Source organism: Protopterus annectens, chromosome 4.part0, assembly GCF_019279795.1.
Source record: "Protopterus annectens isolate FY-2018-M chromosome 4.part0, PAN1.0, whole genome shotgun sequence".
Classification (NCBI taxonomy): Eukaryota; Metazoa; Chordata; order Ceratodontiformes; family Protopteridae; genus Protopterus; species Protopterus annectens.
The window spans coordinates 220,799,732-220,819,325 of NC_056733.1; the positions used below are offsets into that span (position 1 = coordinate 220,799,732).

Consider the following 19,594-nt stretch of genomic DNA (forward strand, 5'->3'; position numbering starts at 1 on the left):
CAGAATCATGAAAAAACTTGCTGGTTACAAATCACAGATCAAACAGCAGCAGCTAATACTGAAAGTGGTGCTGGGTCACAGAGAATCTGAGGACTCTCTTGTGTGTATTCCAGACAATGCTATATAAGAAGTGTACACCACATGATTCAGGCAACCAGACAGGATGGGCACGATCTCGTAGACAGTTGCCATCCAGAACCTGACATGTTAAATATGCCTACTGAATCTGCTGAGAGCCACTTTGGAACGAGAAAGCAATGTAAATAAAATCACCTTTTTTTTTTTTTTAAGAAAAGACCACAATCTCTAGAGTACCTCTGACGATCAGATGCTAAGCTTGTTCCAGGGACCATCTGGAAAAGGATTGTCCTAAGAATGATTTTGATGGGGAAAACCTAAACACTCCAAAATATGGTCATCTGAGAAAGCATCCAGAACCCACCAGTCCACAGTGATGGCTTGCCTGCTGATGTAAACTACAACAATAAGCTTTTAATGTGCAGTCCTGAGGGGCAGTCAGGACTGATCTTGGATCTCCATTGTGAACCAATGGAGGGAAATCTGTCTGACACTTAAACTGCTTTTCTATGACTGTGACAGAGCTTTTAATTCTTCATTATTTGCTGCTATGGTCTATAGAGGACAAGAAAGTTGGGGTTGTCTGAAAGACTTGCCACACCAGTCAAATCCTACTTTTTCTTTTGCAGGTCTTCTATAATTCCCTGAGAAACCTACCCAAAGAAGGCCACTCAACTTCAGAACAGGAAATCCAGAACAACTTACATTCTTCCTTAAAAAGGAAGAGCCTGAACCACAGTATCCAGCACAGATATATCCCAGATTCTGCTATTCTGCCTACAGCATCAATACAAATCAAGGTTAACAATATGCAACATACAAGGCTAATGCAGAAGTCATCATAAGGGTCTTCTCTATAGGCGATTTGAGAGCAGAATCGGGGAAATTCACCAGCCTTTCCAGGCCATAGTTCACAAATGAGGATTAGGACCGGCAGAAATTACACAGGTAATTAACAGCCTTAAGGATGAATGCGGCAGTGGAATAAATCTACCTGCTCATGTATCCAAAGGCTTGACTCTCTGTATGGCAGCAAGCTGGAAAGGTGTTGTGGTTTCTGCAACCTATGGTGGATCAAAGAGATCACATAGGAGCGCTATCTCTGTAGTATAGAGGGATTAAGTCCTACCCAGATGACCTGAGTTTGATTAGCAACTTGGGCAGTGGAGTGTGGGAAGCATGGCAGTGAAAAGCCAGACGTGTCCCACCCATCCTGGATGGAGGTGTCTATGGCTTGTGGGTTGGGTGCTACCAGGACAGAACATTGGATGCTACACCCTCTGAGTATGGGCCTGCTGAGCACATGCTGCTCTATGTGAGCACACATGCTGGGGAAAGCAGCTGGTAGAGGCATGCTTCCCACACCAGGCAGCACTTGGTAGAACTTGAAGGGTCCACCACTGGGATGGGGAAACTCTAAGGCATTGAGTAGGCCATTCAATGGGACCCAGAAGCTGGCCTACTTCCTATTAAGTGACTCTGTCCACAGGAAGATGAATGGGCTGATTAGGAACATTGGGCAAGACCTAATGGGTGATGCCTGGATCTTGCCATAGGAATGAATGGATAAAGTGAATACAGGTAGTGCAGCCATTGGGCATATCTGGTGAGGAGGGGAAAAAATATTCCATAACAATCTGCTTATGAATGCATTGTAAGAATACCACTCAGCTCCCAGTGAGTTGAAAAAGGGCATCCATCGGCTTTTTTTTTTTTTTTTTTTTTTTTTTTTCAGAACAGGAGAGCCAGAATATGTATGCTTCCAGACTGCAAGAACAGCAACCTTAGTAAGAGGTTCTATGAAAAGGCAGACTCACACATCCCCATGCCTCTTTCTCAAGTACTAGTTCAGGTTTTCTTCAGTGAACAAGAGGAGTACAGGCCTATCCAGGGACTTCATAATCACGAGCCTCCCACCAAAGAATGGGTCATCATTGCAGGAGGTATTTGTTTAAGCATTTACCTCAAACACACAAGGTATAGGGTTTGACTCTCACCTTTAAGGGAAATTTACTAGGGTTAAAATGGCCCACAAGAGCAGCTAGCCTAATACTTATATGTGGCTCTATGAAGTATTCTCATCAGTCTCAAAAGTAATGACCATGATACTAGAGAACCTCCACTGCATGTGAACTGAAAGGAGGAGAGAGAGAGAGAGTGTAATAACTTGCCAGCACACTTGTTACTTCAGTCAGTTGTGTTCAATGAATCATAATATGAGATGTCATGCCTGCACAAGGTGGGCACTGGGGGTTGAAAGACTGCCCCCACCGCATGAATGAAACAGCACACCACAGAGACGGATTACTTGAGAAAGAGCTGCATAGAATACTACCCTGACATTAAACTAAATTCCCTAAACTTGGCCTTCCAGGTGTCAAAGCACATTCAAACAGACAAGGAATTCCTAACAGGTGCAGAAATGCAAGCAAAAGTGCCCCACAACTCTTATTGGCGAGGCAATAAGTTAGGAACAGTAAGAACAGGGTTCACTTGGGGCTGGGTCAACCACAGAAACTTCTTCAAATGGCTCAAGCACCTACCTATGCCATTTGACTGAATGGTCATATGCCCGCTCATGTACATTGTGACATTTGATACTCAGAACTCACCCCTAAAGGTGGGTTGTGACAGGAATGCTTTTCTGACCTTCTCTGTCATCAAATGAATAACGGTATGAGGCTAAACTCTTTCTTTCTAGCAGAAGGACAGTTTAGCTGCCATCTGTGTGGAAAACCCTGGCAGAGAAGATTCTGCCCAGTGCTAAAACTTGTGTTCCCTTCCTTATCCCTTTATTCCAGTTCATGGCCAGGATCACTCAAGGAATCCTGATGTAGATCCTTGTGATAGCTCCCTTCCAGAAACACCATCCTACAAGACATAAATATGCCAGCTTCCTGCTTCTTGTGCCTTCTGCTTCTAGTAGTTGTATTAAACTTTATGCTCCTGATAGTTGAGCTAAACTACAGGTGCTTGTGACGCTTCTTTATACCACGTCCTACCTGCTAATTTGATGATCTAGAGAACAGTGACAAGAAGGGAAGATACAGCTGTTTGCATAGAAAATGCATCTTTAGCTTTTACAGACAAAAGTGTCTACTTGGTAATGCTGCGAGCATTATCTGTTGCTGCCAGACTTTGGGACGAAGTGTTTTTTTAAGCTAGAAAACAAAATGTAGAACTTTTATTTTGCTTTGCTATCTTGCTTGTTTTTTGTAAGTAAAACATGCCTCTAGTAATTATGTGCAGATAAAAGTGGCTGAGTTGTTACAAGGCTTGCATCTGAATATGTAGCTCAGTGATGTGCAAATAAGCAAGGCAAATGGGTGAGTGACCTTATGGCTCTGAGAATTATTTAAATTTGTTTAGCTAATTAGAAATAAATGATATACTTCCCTTTCTAGGCACATGTGGATATTGGTATTTAAGCATTGTATCTAACATCAGGGAGTTGATAACTCCTAACAAAGGACTCCTGCTAGACTGAAAACTTGAATAATTGCAAAACCTGTGTTGGTCCAAAAAATGGTATTACATCATGTCTGTGTTTCTGCATCTTTGTATTTTTTATATTTTTCATGTATATACCAAGCCTGGCTTATTATTTATAAAATAGGTTCCTAGATAGTTAATAGGCATTGCGTCCAGTAGACCATAGATAGTTAATAGCTCATTACATCCGAGTGGTGCCTCCAGGTGCTTATGCAGTTAACTCCTACTGATGCCTGTAGGTGTCAAATATTGCTTGTTGATATTTGTATCAATAATTCCAAAATCATGTTATGTACAAGGTTTTAAAATATTTCATCTTAAAGCGTATGCAATGGCAAACTCAACTGCATTAGTATTTCACTTCTGTCTAGTGCAGGTAAAGAGATGTTAACTGTTGATATTAATTTATAGATATAATGTTTACATTTTTCTAAATATCTCAACAACCAAATGACACAGACCAAACTCCTTAGCCTTATATGAAAACTCTCAGCTAAATGAATAAAATGCTGCTGACAGTATGTGTGTAACCTGAGTGGTTCTGAGATATTATAAGTTGTTTACAAAATATTACTAACATAATAGTTACTATGACTTATAAAATTCAGTTTAAGACCTAGAACCAAAAGGATACTACCATTATAAAAAGAGTTTGTGTTGAAGGGTTTGCCATTTATACTTCTTTCATAGCCCCATATGGTTCCAGAGATATGAATATTTGTTTGAAATGTGAGGACATGATTTGATTCCATCAGAAGGCTTAGGCTCCACCCATTGGAAGTTACAGTGCAAACTTCCTGAGCTCCATTGGAGTGAATGAGATAGGCATGGCGTCCAATAGACCATTAAGGAGACTAGCCCAAATTCACAATTGCCCAAAGCATTGTCTGGTTAAGTGGCTTGTCCAAGGTCATAGAGTAGGTAAATGAAGATGGAAAGATTCAAACCCTATACCCATGGCACAGGAAGCAACTGATTAATAAGTCAGAGTTTTAGTCCTCTGGGCTAATTGGTATTCAGTTATCTAATATCAGCATTTGATAATTCATAACAATGGTCTCCTACTTACTAGCTTGAAAACTTGAATAATTGCAAAACAAGTGTTGCTCCAGTAAAAGGTATTACATCATGTCTGTGTTCAGCATCTTTTTAAAATATTCTTCAGGTACATACAGGTCAGGCTTATTAGTTATAAAATAGGTTCATAGATAGTTATTAGGCATGCAGTCCCGGAGACCATTAAGGAGCCTACCCCAAACTCCTAACTGCCCAAAGCACTGTCTGGTTAAGTGACTTGCTCAAGGTCAGTCAGCAGGTATATGAAGATGGAAAAACTCAAACCATGTATCTTTGGTACAGGAAGCAGCTTGTTAATAAGTCAGAGTTTCAGTCCTTTGTGCTAATTAGAGTTTATATAAAGTAACACCTCTTGACTAAATGCATTTCTATTATTGTTGTTGTGATTTTTATCTTGTGTTTTTTTTACAAATTGTACAAGAAGAAATAGTTTGACTGATTCATGTCTGAGGGAGTACACAAAGATTCCTGTGTCCAAAATTTTGCTTTCAGGAACCATCTGTCTTCACTGAGTGATCAAAATCTATAGTTCATGGGGAAGAGGGTACAAAGCCTTCCTCCAGTTCAGTTTCACTGCAGTGCTCCATCTTCCATCTCCATAAGTAAATAATCACAATTGGTGAAATAGTCAGTTCCTCATAAATGTTTCTGCGTGGGTAGCAAGCTCCTTCTGTACTCAACTCAAGGGGGACTTTGCTCCCTCAAACCTCTTTATTTATACATTCTAACAATGCAGTCATGCAACTGTAGGTAAAAGAAAAGACAAACACCTGGAAAGTGTGTAATTATTTAAGAGATGAACAGTGCAGGGCAATCATTTATAGGTGAGTTGTAACTTGACAGGCTGAAGTTGGTCAAGTTACATTTCTTTAACATGTAAGGAGGCCTACTAAATCCCCTCTGTTGTGGACTCTGTCCCCGTTCATACCCACTTTAAGAAATATAACACCAAGCTTAATAAATATAACACCAAACTTAATACATCTGGGGGAGTGCTTATCCTGTAATTAGCACTTCCGTGTTTTTGGCACTTAGTAGTATGGAAACTTTAATGATTCCTACCTGAAAAGTGCCTAAGGATTCTTCAAATGAGATTAAAGTTTACAGAATTAAGAACATAGCTATATCAATTTGTCTTGTTTGGTTTAAGACTGTATGCAATCAAATGTTTTGTGTTACTTATAGCCTGTAATTTTCTTACAGGTACTGGAATGGGATTGTTCCAAAAGGGTGCCGACAGCAGTACAAGGAAGGGGAGGAATGGAACTGTTTCTTTGGCTATAAAATCTATCCAACACTGCGATGTGAGTATTGTGAACAAAGCATTTCATTGATGTATTCTGTAAATCCATGGAACTGGCATAATTTTGTTTTCCCTTAACAGGTCCTGTCTTCATCGTCCAGTGGCTTTTTGATGAAGCCCAGTTGACCGCTGACAATGTCCACCTGAGTGGGCAGCCTGTCCAGGAAGGTCAATGGACATATATTCAGAACCTGGGTCGTGAGTTGAGAAGCACACTGAAAGATGTGTCGTAAGTACTTTTATGTCTATACTAAGCTCCTAATATATGTCCTGTGATCATCCATTCATTGTTGCTAATTTATGGTTGAATCTGACATGTAACCACATTACAGAAAGACAGGTGCATGCTCCCATTGTATGTAGTGGAGTTTCTGACAATTTCCATAGCACTCAATGTATGTATATATCTGACCTGTGGATTGATTTGCTTCCATGTTGAACACGTGCAGTGAACTTGACTTCCCATTCATTGTAAGTGTTTTTGGTTAATATGCTTTAGAGATGGGCAAAAACTGTACATTAAAGCCTAACTGGAGAATTAATTTTCTCCAGCAGGGTGTTAATGTACAGGCAATGATGCTGAAAAACGAGTCCACCTCTTTACTGCAACATATTAAGATGCCATGAAGCTTGACATTGAAAAAGCATGTAGTCATTTTTTTACACTCACTAAGCAGCATTTTGCAATTAATTAGGGTCCAGGAGCACCTGGCGAATCCTAGTGAAGCCTGCTCTGCATCTAGATAAAGCATCCAGCTTGTAGTGCTTCATAAAGGTATGGGGAGAGGACCAAGTTGCTACCTCCAGAATACTTTTAGAGTCCACTCCTTTTCAATATGCCACTGAAGAGAAAAAGTTCCTGGTGAAATCTGCCTTTACCTTCCCTGGATTCACCCTGCCATGGTGGGTGTAACAAAAAAAAAAACAATACCAGAAAACAACCAAAGTGCAACAATTTGCTTAGTAACAGGTTGACTCTTATTTGCCCCTGTGTAGGAAATAAAAAGCCTTTCAGCCTTCCTGAAGGCTTTATTTTGTCAAGGTAGTACCTGAGCTGCCAATGCACATCCAAGATATGAAGTATCCTCATTCTCTTATTCTTAGGTTCTGGAAAGAACGCAGAGAAGGTTGACAGACCGATAGAGTGAATTCTGAGACCCTTTTGGCAAGAAAGAAGGGGTTAGTGCATAACACAACCCTATCCCTGTAGAAAATAAGATAAGGTTATCCTACCTTGAGACTTTGCAGTTCAGAGACTCAGCTTGCAGATGTCAGAACAATAAACAAAACAGTTTCCATTTTAAGAGCTTCAGATCAGCCTGAGCAGCAGGTTCAAAAGGTGGTAAGGTCAATTCTTCCAAAACATAGTTGAGATCACATAAAAAAAGAATTAGCTTGTGGTGGGGTCTCATATGCAATACTCCTTTCATGAAATGTTTTACCAAAAGAGAAGAAGAAAGAATGGGATCCAATGGCAGACAATGACCGCTAAATGCACTTTAATGGACGTATATCATACACCATCCTGAAATAATTCACTGAAATATTTCAAGACCAGAGGGATGCTAGACTTGAGGGACGCTCTGTTCCTGTTTAGGCATCACTTAGAAAACCTCATCCATTTGTAAGCATAAGTTTTTAGTAACTGCACATCTCATGAAACAAGTACCTAAATAGACTCAAGACTGAATCATTCAAGCTGCTAGATGCAATTGCTCCAAAATGGAGATCACCGGTCACCTCTGAGACTAGGATGTATGAGCTAATTGCTCCTAGTCAATACCATTAGAAGAGTGAACCAAGTTTGCCTGGGTCAACAGGGAGTCACAACAGTGATCTTTGGCATTTCTTTCTAAATCTTCAGAAGTACTTTGTGAATTAGTGGAAAGGGTGGAAATACATATAGGAACATTCCTGTCCAGGGGAAAAAGAATACATCTGTCCTCCATGGGTGCAAGGATGTCTGGAACAGAATTTCTCCAGCTGTATGTTTTAAAAGGGGGCAAACAGATATATTTGAGACATTTTCCACACCTGGATTAGATCTTGGAACACAACTGCCTTAAGTTGCCACTCATGCGGGTCTGCCCAGGATCTGCTTAGTCTGTCTCCCACAGCGTTTTGTTCTGATGGAATGTAAGATGCCTGAAGAGTTACAGAAAGTTGTAACGCTAGCTCCCAGGTCATTATTGCCAACTGGCACAGAGGGTATGCCCATAAAGCCCCCTGTTTGTTGAGGTACTGCATCGGTGTACTGTTGTCCATAACCACATAAAGAGGATCCAGAATCCAAAGATGGTGAAGGACTTTGAAGGCATAGATCACCTCCACCATTTCCTTGATGTTGATATGCTTCTGTGCATCCTTGGGCCTCTAAGTGGCCTGCACTTGCACTCCCATTAACACAGCTCCCCAAGCAACGTTTGATGAATCTGTCTGTACAGATTGTATCAAAATAGGTGGGAAGAAGGGAAGCCCTGGACTGATACTCAGCTGTGCGCTCCACCACTGTAACTCTTGTCTAATGAAGTCCAGTACCAGCACCTGGGCTTCCTGAGAATGTATGTGATGGATCCAACAATTTTGTACAAACCATTGAATTTTCTTCATGTGGAGACAGGCTAGTTGTAACATGGGAATCATGGACACCGTCATCCCTAGAATTTCTAGGAATTCTTTTGCCAGGGTGATGTTCCTCCTGAAAAATTCCTGAAATATTGTCAGGTGGGACAGGACCTCGTCTTTCGGAAAAAGGCCATTCTTTTCTCAGTGTCAATTAAGCATTCCAGGAATACAGCTCTTTGTGGGTATGTCAGGCATGACTTCTGAACGTTCAACTTGAACCCTAGCTACTGAGAGTAAGGTTAATACCTTGTCTAGTGATTCCAAGCACCTAGGCGCAGACTTTGCACAGATCAGCAAGTCATCCAAGTAAGGAAAAATGTGAATGCCAAGATTATAGCAGTGAGCCACTACTTGTGCAAAGCATTTTGTAAACACTCGAGATGCAGAGGTGGTCCAAAGAACAATGCAGTGAACTGACTGTGCAAATCAGACACAACAAATCTGGGGTGTCTCCTAAAGCGATAAGCAAAGGGGATATGATGATATGCATCCTTCAAGTCCAGGGTCACCATGAAGTAGTGGTCTGGCAGAAGAGGAACCACTGTTTGCAGGGTGAGCATCTTGAACTTGGGGACTTTGACAAAAGTATTCAGAAAGGATAGATCCAATGCTGGCCTAAATGACAGCTCTTTTTTGGAACCAGGAAAATTCTACAGTAGAAAGATTGCATTCTCTCTGAAGGAGGGGACCATCTCTATGCCCACTGAGTCCAGTATGTGCCAGTAAAGAAAGGAAAAATAAAGTCTGGCCTAGTGGGTGAGGGGAACCCCCCCCACCCCCGAACAGAGGCAGTTGTTTCTTCCTTTGCACCTGTAATCCCTGCCTATGATGTTGAGCACCCATGAGACAGAAACCACTGATGGCCTGGCCACCTTGTTGAGAGCTAACGTACGAGATGGGACACCCAGTGGGGAACTTGGGAATGATAGGTGCTGAGCACCAGCATAGTCATAGATTGGAAGGGGGTTCATCCTTTTTGAGAAAGGAACCTGTCTTGCTAAGTTTGGTGACATTCTTGTTCACCCATTTCCTTTTGATGCATTGTTTTTTGTTTATCTGGGACTTCTGTTTGTAGAGCTGCCAAAAATTATCCTGCTTATTGGGTAGAAACTTGGGAATAGGGAACATTTTAGACAACGCTGATATCAGTTTACCACTGCCATCCCAGTGTTTTAGGATCTGATTAGGACCTATACCAAATCCACAATCAGAATCAAGCAGAGCATTCATAATCAAATATTTTAACTCAAAAGAAAAGTTTTGGCTGTGCAACCAAGCATACCTCCTTACCACCACCGACATCACTGCATTTCGAGAAACAGTATCGGTCCCCTCAATATCTCTCAACCTCTTAGAGCAAGAAGTGTGGACAAAGCCATACATAAAAGTGGAACAAAGGCCTCAAAATAGGGACATTATTTAAACATTGCTCTTACAAACTTAGAAAGTTGATAGACTAACAGGTTTTGCACTAGCATGGATTTTCTGAAGGGTATTTAGTCTGAAAGTCAAATTGTCTGTCATTATGAATCTGGGCATCTTGGGGCAATGCAGCAATTGCCTCATGTACACAGACAACCCTCTCCTCCTACCACCCAAGACTACAACCTGTGAGAGATGCACTTACATAGCCAAACTGGAAGCAAAGCTCTCTTCACCCAAGAGTGGACTAGACAGTCAAGAGGAAAAGGTAAACACTTGCACCACACCACACTCATCACATAGTCCCTCAAAACTTACACCACCAAAACACACACATAGAAATACAAAACACACAACTACATTTGCAGAGGCTCTCAATAAAAACCTGCCCAAGCAACAGAGCCCTCCAAAGCAGAAACGCAAACAACCTCCACCCCCCCCCAACACAACCCAAATGACACATAGCCCACAACAAACTCAGTGTGCCACACAACCACAGCCCATAAGACATAACAACGTACCCAATACTTTAGTCATAGGTGACTCCATAGTCAGGCACACTGATGTTCCACTCACCAGGCTAAACAAGGAGAAAGTTACTGTCCGCTACCTGTCAGGTTTCAGGATCTGCATATAATGCATGCACTCAGGTCACTCCACAACAAGTACAAATATGACTCTGTCATTGTCCATGTTGGTGTGAATGACCTGAGACGTACCTCCCTGGACTACATGAAAAGAGACATGGAGGAGCTCTCTGATCTTGTAGCCCAGGCAGGTATGACCCCAGCCCTGAGTAGCATCCTGCCATCACCCAGACTGATACCACAGTACAAGGACAAAATGATTGACTTCAATTGGCTAAGCTTCTGGTGTCATTCTAAGGGGATCCAGTATCTGTCTGCCTGGGATGACATGATCGACAGACCACGATGCTTTGCAGAGATGGCCTGCACTTGTCACCCTTGGGATTCCAGATACTGGTTAAGGTTCCTGCCACCCGTACAGTGTCTTTTTTTAGGCAAGGTTCAAATGACAAATTCACCACCATAACAGGTACAAGCAAGCAAAATCTGAGGGTATTGCTACTCAATGCTAGAAGTCCAAACCACAAAATGCACTCACTCAAGGCACTCCTTAAAATGGAGAACATCGACATCTGTGCAGTGACAGAGACCTGGTTCAAGGCTCGAGAGAGCACCCCTGCATTACCAGGATATAATTCATACCACACCTTTCGGCCACCTAACCTGGACCAAAACACTAAAGGTGGAGTTGTGTCCATATTCATTAAGGATAGCCACACCTCCAGGCTAGTTGCTCAGCATAATGCATCCGAGATTATCCAAATGCAACTAACTCTGGACAAGATTGCAATCCAAATTGTAGCTTGCTACAGATTCCCCACCATGCCCCAGGATTCCCACTCCTCATTTCTTGATACACTGGAAAATATTAGGGTACACCCAACACCCTAATAATGGGTGATTTCAACTACCCCACCATTAACTGGGAAAACTACTCATGTTACAAATCTTTTGCTCAATGTTTTCTGGAATTCATAAATTCCAACGCCTCGGATCAACATATCCAACCCCCCACCAGGGGCAGCAATATCCTAGACCTAGTCATTACCAACATGGTCACTTCCTCGTTGGTCAGATCCGACCACAAGCTAATCACCCTAGACATCCACATACCACCCCCACCACCACCCCCCACTAGGGAAACTACCGTAAAAAAATGTCTCCAAAGCCAACTTCACGCTTAAGACAGTGGCAAACTTCGCGACAACCATGCAGACGGACAATAGAGGTATGACTGTTGAATCCTACACAAAGGCACTTTATAAGCACTTACACGAGTGCATGGATAGTGCTGTCCCTAACAGAACTAAGATGCTATTATTCAAAAAAAATGAAGCCAATTTGGTGGTTTCCTGCCATAAACAAACTCTACAACAGAAGAGAGAAACTGTTGCTAAAAAGAGTAAAATCCCATGATTGGAAGAACACCCTGGTCAGGCTCAGTACGAAGCTGAGAGCATTCATAAAATCCTCCAAAGTTAGTTATGAAAACAAAATCACCAGTGATTCTAACGACATCCACAAAGCATTCTATAGCTATGTCAAGCATCTCAATGGCAACACCCAGATCTGCTCTGAGTTACAGCACAATGGCACTAAATGTACAACAGAACCAACAGATATTGCCAACATCCTGGCAGATAGGTTCAGTGCTAACTTTACTCCCCTCTCACCCCCTAAAGGACCCATCTCTATACTGGAAGAATGCAAAGTTCCTGTAATCACCACTACACAGCTAAAAACCACACTCTCCAAAGCCAAGAACACAGCATCTACAGGATCTGACAACATCCCAGGCTGCGTTCTGCACGAACTACAGAACGAACTGGCACCCCACCTAAGTACCATGTTCGATCATAGCCTCACCTCAGTCTTTGTGCCCACTGAATGGCCCACAGCGATGGTTATCCCACTCCACAAAGGGGGAGCCACCACGGACCCCGGGAACTACTGCCCCATTAGCCTGATGAGCTTGGTCTGCAAGGCCATGGAACGTATCATCATGGAACTTATAAACAAATACGTTGGTAATCTCCAAACCCTGGACCCTACCCATTTCGGGTTTGTAAAAGGTAGATTGTGTCTCCTAAACCTGATAGACCTCTTTGATGCAGTCACCAAAGCTGTAGACGAGGGTAAGGTGGTTCACACAGCCTATCTAGATCTCACCAAGGCTTTTGACACCATCCCCACACTCTGGAATTATAGATAAACTCAATAAACTAGGTATAAATCCCTATGTCACAAGATGGGTTGCCAACTGGCTCACTGACAGATTCCACACTGTGAAAGTAGCAGACTCCAAATCCGACTTCAGACCAGTGACAAGTGGACTACACAGGGCTCAGTCCTGGGTCCTCTCCTGTTTGGTATCTACTTCTCTGAAATACAGGCTAACACAGAAGGTCTTTGGCTAACAGTTTGCAGATGACTGCAAACTAGGAGCCATAATCGAAACTTCTAATGATCTGGACATACTACAAAAGGGCCTCACTGAGACAGATGCCTGGTGTCAAAGCCATGGCCTTAAGCTCAATGCCAAAAAGTGCATTGTCATCCCCTTTGGTAAAAACTCTGTACTATGAACTACCACATAGGCAGTAGTCTACTTAACACCGAAAATGTGATTGGAGACCTTGGGACACAGGTGGACAGTAGCCTCTCCTTTGATAATCACATTGCCACAGTAGTCAGGAAATCCTTTTATGTGGCACACCTCACCACAAAAGGTTTCTCACCCAGGATAAAAGAGATCATTGTTCCCCTCTACTCGTCACTCAATAGACCCATTATAGAGTACAGCGTCCCTTTTGGTATATACTTCACAAGACATCTACAACAACTGGAAAGGCTGCAGAAATTCCTCACAAAGATGATTACTGGCCTCAAACAGATGACCTATGCAGACCATCTCAAAAAACTCCAGCTTTACTTCGTCACATATTGCCTACTCAGAGGCGATCTCTGCCTAACATACAAAGCTATGTCAAACCCAGAGTTGTTGGACATGCTCCACTTAAAGAAATCCCAATCCCTCCAAGCTACATGCTCTAGGGACCTAAACCTGATCACCACAATAAACAGAACATGCTGGAGGCATAGATTCCTGTCCCACAGACTCCCCATACTCTGGAACAAACTACCTATCTATATCAAACAAAGCTCCTCAGTAGCACTCTTCAACAAAAAAAAAAATTGGATGGGAAATAGGAAATTCACCCCAGGGATCACTTCTGTGGCTCTGCTTGACAGTGACACAGGAAAATAATTTTCTTGGATGGCGAAAGCCAGGGTACCTTTTTGGCTAGGCTTATATAGGCCCCAGGGCCGATAGCCTAGTACCTACCTATGAACCTATTATTTTCTAACTTCAGTCTTTAATGATTTGCCACTAATTTGCCAGAAAATCACAATTGTATGAAAAAACTAAAAATATGAGGCAAAAATATAAACATTCTGCAAAAATTTGTACAGTTGAGAGGTATAGCCCCTCCAAGGTACTCTATAGCACGTTTAGGCACTTGAGAAACATTGGGCACAAGCTCTTTCACACAGTCTTTCTGCTCAGCAGGTAACAATGCAGCAAACTCATCTAAACTGTACATACATCTCAACACAAACTTCCAGATAAAACACTGGTAGTCAAGCACTTTAAAAGCTACAGTGCTGGACTACACCAGCTTCTTTCTGTAATATTCTAGCCACTTGCATAGTTTATCTTGAGGGACTGGATTTGGTGAAGTTATGGTCTTTCCATTGGCAAAGGTCATAGAGGATACAGAAGCAGGGTCCGCAGACAATGGGACTTAAGGCAAGGCATGACCAAGCACACCCTGCATTTCCTGTACTTTGTTAGGAAGATATTCATTCAGCAGAGGAGAATTAGAAGCTTTCTTAAAAACATTCTCCAGTGCTGGGATCAATGGAAGGAAGGTTGGCATGTCCAGAGTTTTATCCTCCAAAAATGCTGTTAATCCTGCTCAATTACTTCACATAATCATAATACCAAAGGAAAAAAAAAACTGAAATGCTAGCAAGCTTTCCTGTCAAGACTTCCAAATGAAGCTTTTAATCAACAGAAACAACAGGTACTATTACCTTACAGCTCTAAAATCACAATTTAATGATGGGAACTGTAGTAACATGGCACAAGTACAGAAACTCAAATAAACATTCACAAATGTCCATAAAACACATATGAAGGGTTAAAAATCCCCAGAAACAACAACAAGCAGCTTATAGTAAGCAATATAAATAAGCCTGATACTGTGCAGGAAAGTAAAAACCTAAGCATATACACAACTTCCAGTCAGAAAAAAAACAAGTCATATCAGTAGAATGCACTGATAGAAAAAGTAAAGAGTTGAAATAAAACCAAAAAGGGTTTCTTATCTGAGTTCAGCTGCTAAACAGATCCATGGTAAAGGGCTTCTGCCAAGAGAGCCTACTCTTACTATGGCACTAGAAAACTGAAAGGGTCCTGTTTGTGAGCCTGTAAGGCCGTCCCTGTACTGCCAGGTGATTGGTCCATCACATCAAGAGACAGGCAGTGGGAAGGACTACTGGAGCAGGGTAGCAGGGTACTACTACCAGAATGTCAGTAAAACAGTGTGTTTAGTATCCCATTCCCCTGACATCTGCCCTCCAGTGCCTAGATCTGCCCCAAATCCCTATTAGTGGCATCAGAAGCAGAAATATAATCTAGATCCCAATTATTAATCCAACTTCCATTCATTATGGCATCATCAATCAAGAAGACATTGTTTTCTAGCTTCATTGTGATGTCTGACAAAGTATGCTGCCACAGAAAGTCCAGAAGTCAGTGCCACCCCATTAGATAGTTTCATCATAACTGGTATTCTGTGTACCTATTCAATAAATCATTCTATCAACCACCTCACTAGTGCTGGTCCCCTTAATAATAGCTCTTTGGATGTAATAGGCAGGTGGGAGTAGAGTGATCTGAGACTGCCAACCTATATACTATGGCTACCGGTTCTGCATTATATTTCACAAAGTGCGGGCAATGGTAACAATGAATGTACCGCTGTAATACCACAGCTCTGCTTTATTATTCTATGTACTTCACTAAGGAACTAGGTCAATGGAAGCTGTAGAGAAAATATGTTTTCTCGTTAGAGTCCAAGTGAAGGGGAGTTAGTCCTAGCACACTATTCCTTACTTTGAATTTTAATATGTTTATGTAGGTAAAAATTCTCCACACACACTTTTGACTTTGTATTCGCTATTTGGAACATTTGCAAAAGCCTGTACCCTCTAATAATATAATCTCCATGAATTTTTATATCAATATAGGCACATGTGTTTTTGCAAGTGTGCCTTTTTTTATTTTGGGACAATTAAGTACTTTCTAATTGCAAGACAAAGTATTTAGTTGAATTTCTGCATGTAAACATGTGCATATGTTTATATATCCAGGTGAAATTGTTCATTTTAATATGTGCTATATTCATTTTGGATACAGTAATAAAAAGTGTATGTGAACCAGTGATATCTGTCTTTAGATCAAAATGAAGTCATTTAATTCTTTCTCTGAGACAGTTTACAGTCTGCCATTGTAAAATGCACAAGATATTATTACTAAGTCACCAAATATGTAATGTCAGATATAGTTCCAAATTCATTACTGTTTTTCTTTACCCATGGCAAGTCTTGAATGTGTACCAACATGTTTTTTCAAGCTATTAACATCTTTCAATTAATTTTTTCTTCTGTTTAGTGCAAGCTTCGCACCAGCCTGTTTGTCCCATGAAGTAATCACCAGAAGGTAGGTCTCAGTCAGTGATACTAGCTACAGTATGTGTTTGTGTAAAATAAACACCTGTTAGGCAAACTGAATATATATTCTAAGCCAACATGTGTAAACATTAGAAATAGAGAATAAAAAATGCAATACAGAAAAACATAATTTGAATGGTACATGATTCCACTATTTCCAAAGCAGCAGACAAGGCAAAGAGTACTGGTATTCCCTGAAATATTCCTTCATGATGTGTTAAACTAGAAATTGAGAACTTCAACTTCAAAAAAAAAAAAGGATGGATAAAAGTAAATGGACCATTTCTTTTTATCCATTTTTGCTGGATTAGGTTCATAGGTGTATACTAGGCTAATGATCACTGGGGTCTTTATAAGTCTAGCCAAATGTCCCAAATGTAACCTAAACGTTTATGTGCTGGCCTTTGTAAGTCTAGCCAGGCTTCCCATATGTATCCATATTAAGGTATATGCAAGCTAGAGAAAGATTTACAGGCTGCCTCTGTTCATCAGAGACATGGGTGCTAGACCAGGGGTATATTTTGAAATTCCCATCCACTGGTCCAGGTTTCTCTTGAATAGCATTAGGGAAGCACTCTGCTTCACATGGATGGGAAGCCTATTCCAGAGACAGGGAATTTTCTGAGTCACATACCTATCCCTCCAACATGTTCTTTTATGTTGCAAGCAAAGTTCAAGCATTACAAAATTATTTGAAGTAGATATCAGCAAATGAATGCCCTTGAACTATTATCAAATTATCTTAGCACTCAGTAGCACTGCAAGTACAACGAGATCTCGAATAACACAGTTTTTACCTGACACCCACTCAACAGATACAGTCTTTGTACCTCTTTTTTTTTTAATTTGGACAGCTTAGTCCTTCTAATTGCAAGACAAACTATTTAGTTGACTTAACTAAATATTTTGCCATGCAGTTAGCAAAGAAACAAACAAAAAAAGGTAAAAACAGACATTTGGTCCTGCTGCCAAGTCTCACATGCAGTACTATGTGTCATGAGCTAGACACACCATGCACTGCTGTACAGCAGTATTACCAGTGACTGAGACTATTTAAAGGCTAATCTAGTCCAGAAGGAAGCAGCTGTCCTGCAAAAGGACTGCCACATGATTCCAAAAAGCAAGTATTTGAAATGATCTTAAAATGTGGGATTATTAAGAGGTTGGTGGTGGACTGTGTGTAAGCAACATATACCATCCACTGATCAACACCTGATTACAATTAAATGATCATGGGGACAGGCTGTTCATATGTGAAACAAACTGAATACATTACTGTAGGCAGAATTTTATTTCAGTTGTTCACAATTTTTGGGTATGTCTGAATGTGAAAACAAACAGAAAAAGTAATGGCAAGTGATTTATTTTATTTTTGTTTTATTTGCTTGTGCTAACCAGGAATGTCCACTGGGCTGGTGAGAGCCCATTTTCAGTGGAGGCCCGGGGAGAAAAGCTCCAAAAAAATGTACATAATAAAGAATTTGTTTAGAAAGTTACTAACAGCATATAACAATATACAAGAGTAACAACATGAGTCAGAAGTAACACTGACAGTATATTCAGTATAGCAGACAGATTATAATAATCTACACATACACAATTTTTTTTACCATGTGAGGCAGGATGAGGCACACTGTGCTGTAATTAAGTGTGCATACTTAATTAGGGAGAGTGAAGAAGAGTGCGGGTTAAATGATCAAAATTAAATGCACATAAAGGAGTGCTGAGTTTGTGTGTGTGTGTGTGTGTGTGTGTGTGTGTGTGTGTGTGTGTGTGTGTGTGTGTGTGTGTGTGGGCACATGCAAGTGCAATCTCACATGGGTGCACATGTGGGCTCCTTTCTTTGTGAAACAAGATGGATATTCTATGGGCAGAATTCCCTTTGATTTATCATAGTCAAACAACTGTGGTCACCCTTATAAAATGTGGCACTTCACTGGAACAGGAATAGCCTGTATGCGAACCCAGATGACTTACTATAACTAGTTAACTTTTAAAAGACTGTGTGCGTGTGTGTGTGTATGTGAATGTGTGTCCATGTGCGTGTGTGTGTGTGTACATATGTGTGTGTGTGTGTGTGTGTGTGTGTGTGTGTGTGTGTGTGTGTGTGTGTGTGTATACATGCATTAGTTACATGTACAACAGGTTGACAGGTTGAAATACATTAGTGTGGGCAGACTTTCATTTGCATGATTAACCATTAGAGATATCCTCTTTCAGAAAGTGGCTAATCAGGGATGGGACAGTCAGTGTGTGGAAGCAACTGATCTTGCATCATTTGATCACAGCTTAGCAGTCACTGGGTAGTTTATTTGTGTGTAGGTAAAACATAATTAAAAAATTACTCTGAGTAACATTTATTTTAGTTGTTCACAGTCAAACAACTGATGTGTACCCAGTCACAGATTTATAAATTGGCAAGGGGGGGGGGGGCTATTCTATGTATCACAGTCAAATAACTGATGTGTACCAAACCACAAGATTGTAATTTTTTGATGGGGGGTGCTATTTTATGTGGGAAAGTAACTGTCCTAATGTGACTTGATCAACATTAATTGATGGTTAATCTGGACTGTGAATGGCAGAGTATGTGACTTGGAGAAAGAAATCAGAGGAAATATATTACTGTGGCCAGAATTCCTTTCTCTTAACCACAGTCATACTAATTCAAAAATATACATATATGTGTGTGCATATATGCGTGTGTATGCTGAGGGAGGTGAGAGCACTCTGTATGTGAAAGCATCTTAGTTACTACTGTCGCTTGTTCACAATTATATCAATAAACCTGAGTGCTAGGAGTGGTGTGTGTGTGTGTGTGTGTGTGTGTGTGTGTGTGTGTGTGTGTGTGTGTGTGTGTGTGTGTGTGTGTATGAGAGAGAGAGAGAAAAAGAGTAGAATAAGGTACAATGCATTCTGGGGGCAAAACATATTTCATTCAACCACAGTCAAACATTAGAAATGCACCTAGTAAGAAAATGTTGAAGGTTAAGAAAGTCTGAGAGTGAAAACTAAAATACTTCCTAGGAAAAATAATAATCACAGCTTTTATGTGGGCATTTGTTTACCAGGAATGTCAGACTAGGCAATAGAAAAGTCCTGGGGAGAAAAGCTCAAAACAGTTTAGACAGTACATTGAACAGACAATATATCACAACAGCAATACATTTGCAGTTTGTGACAGTTCGCATCAGGTGCAGTAGTGAGAAAA

At 41.0% G+C, this 19,594-nt stretch overlaps 1 protein-coding gene across 1 annotated transcript in view; it reads left to right on the forward strand.

Moving 5' to 3' along the window:
• The window catches only part of NOTUM (notum, palmitoleoyl-protein carboxylesterase), a 251,352-nt gene that overhangs the window by 219,847 nt on the left and 11,911 nt on the right, over positions 1-19,594 (forward strand). The window contains exons 9-11 of the mRNA XM_044068221.1: positions 5,851-5,951; positions 6,032-6,179; positions 16,325-16,372. Coding sequence (XP_043924156.1) covers positions 5,851-5,951; positions 6,032-6,179; positions 16,325-16,372 — 297 coding nt within the window. The remainder of the gene's footprint in view (positions 1-5,850; positions 5,952-6,031; positions 6,180-16,324; positions 16,373-19,594) is intronic.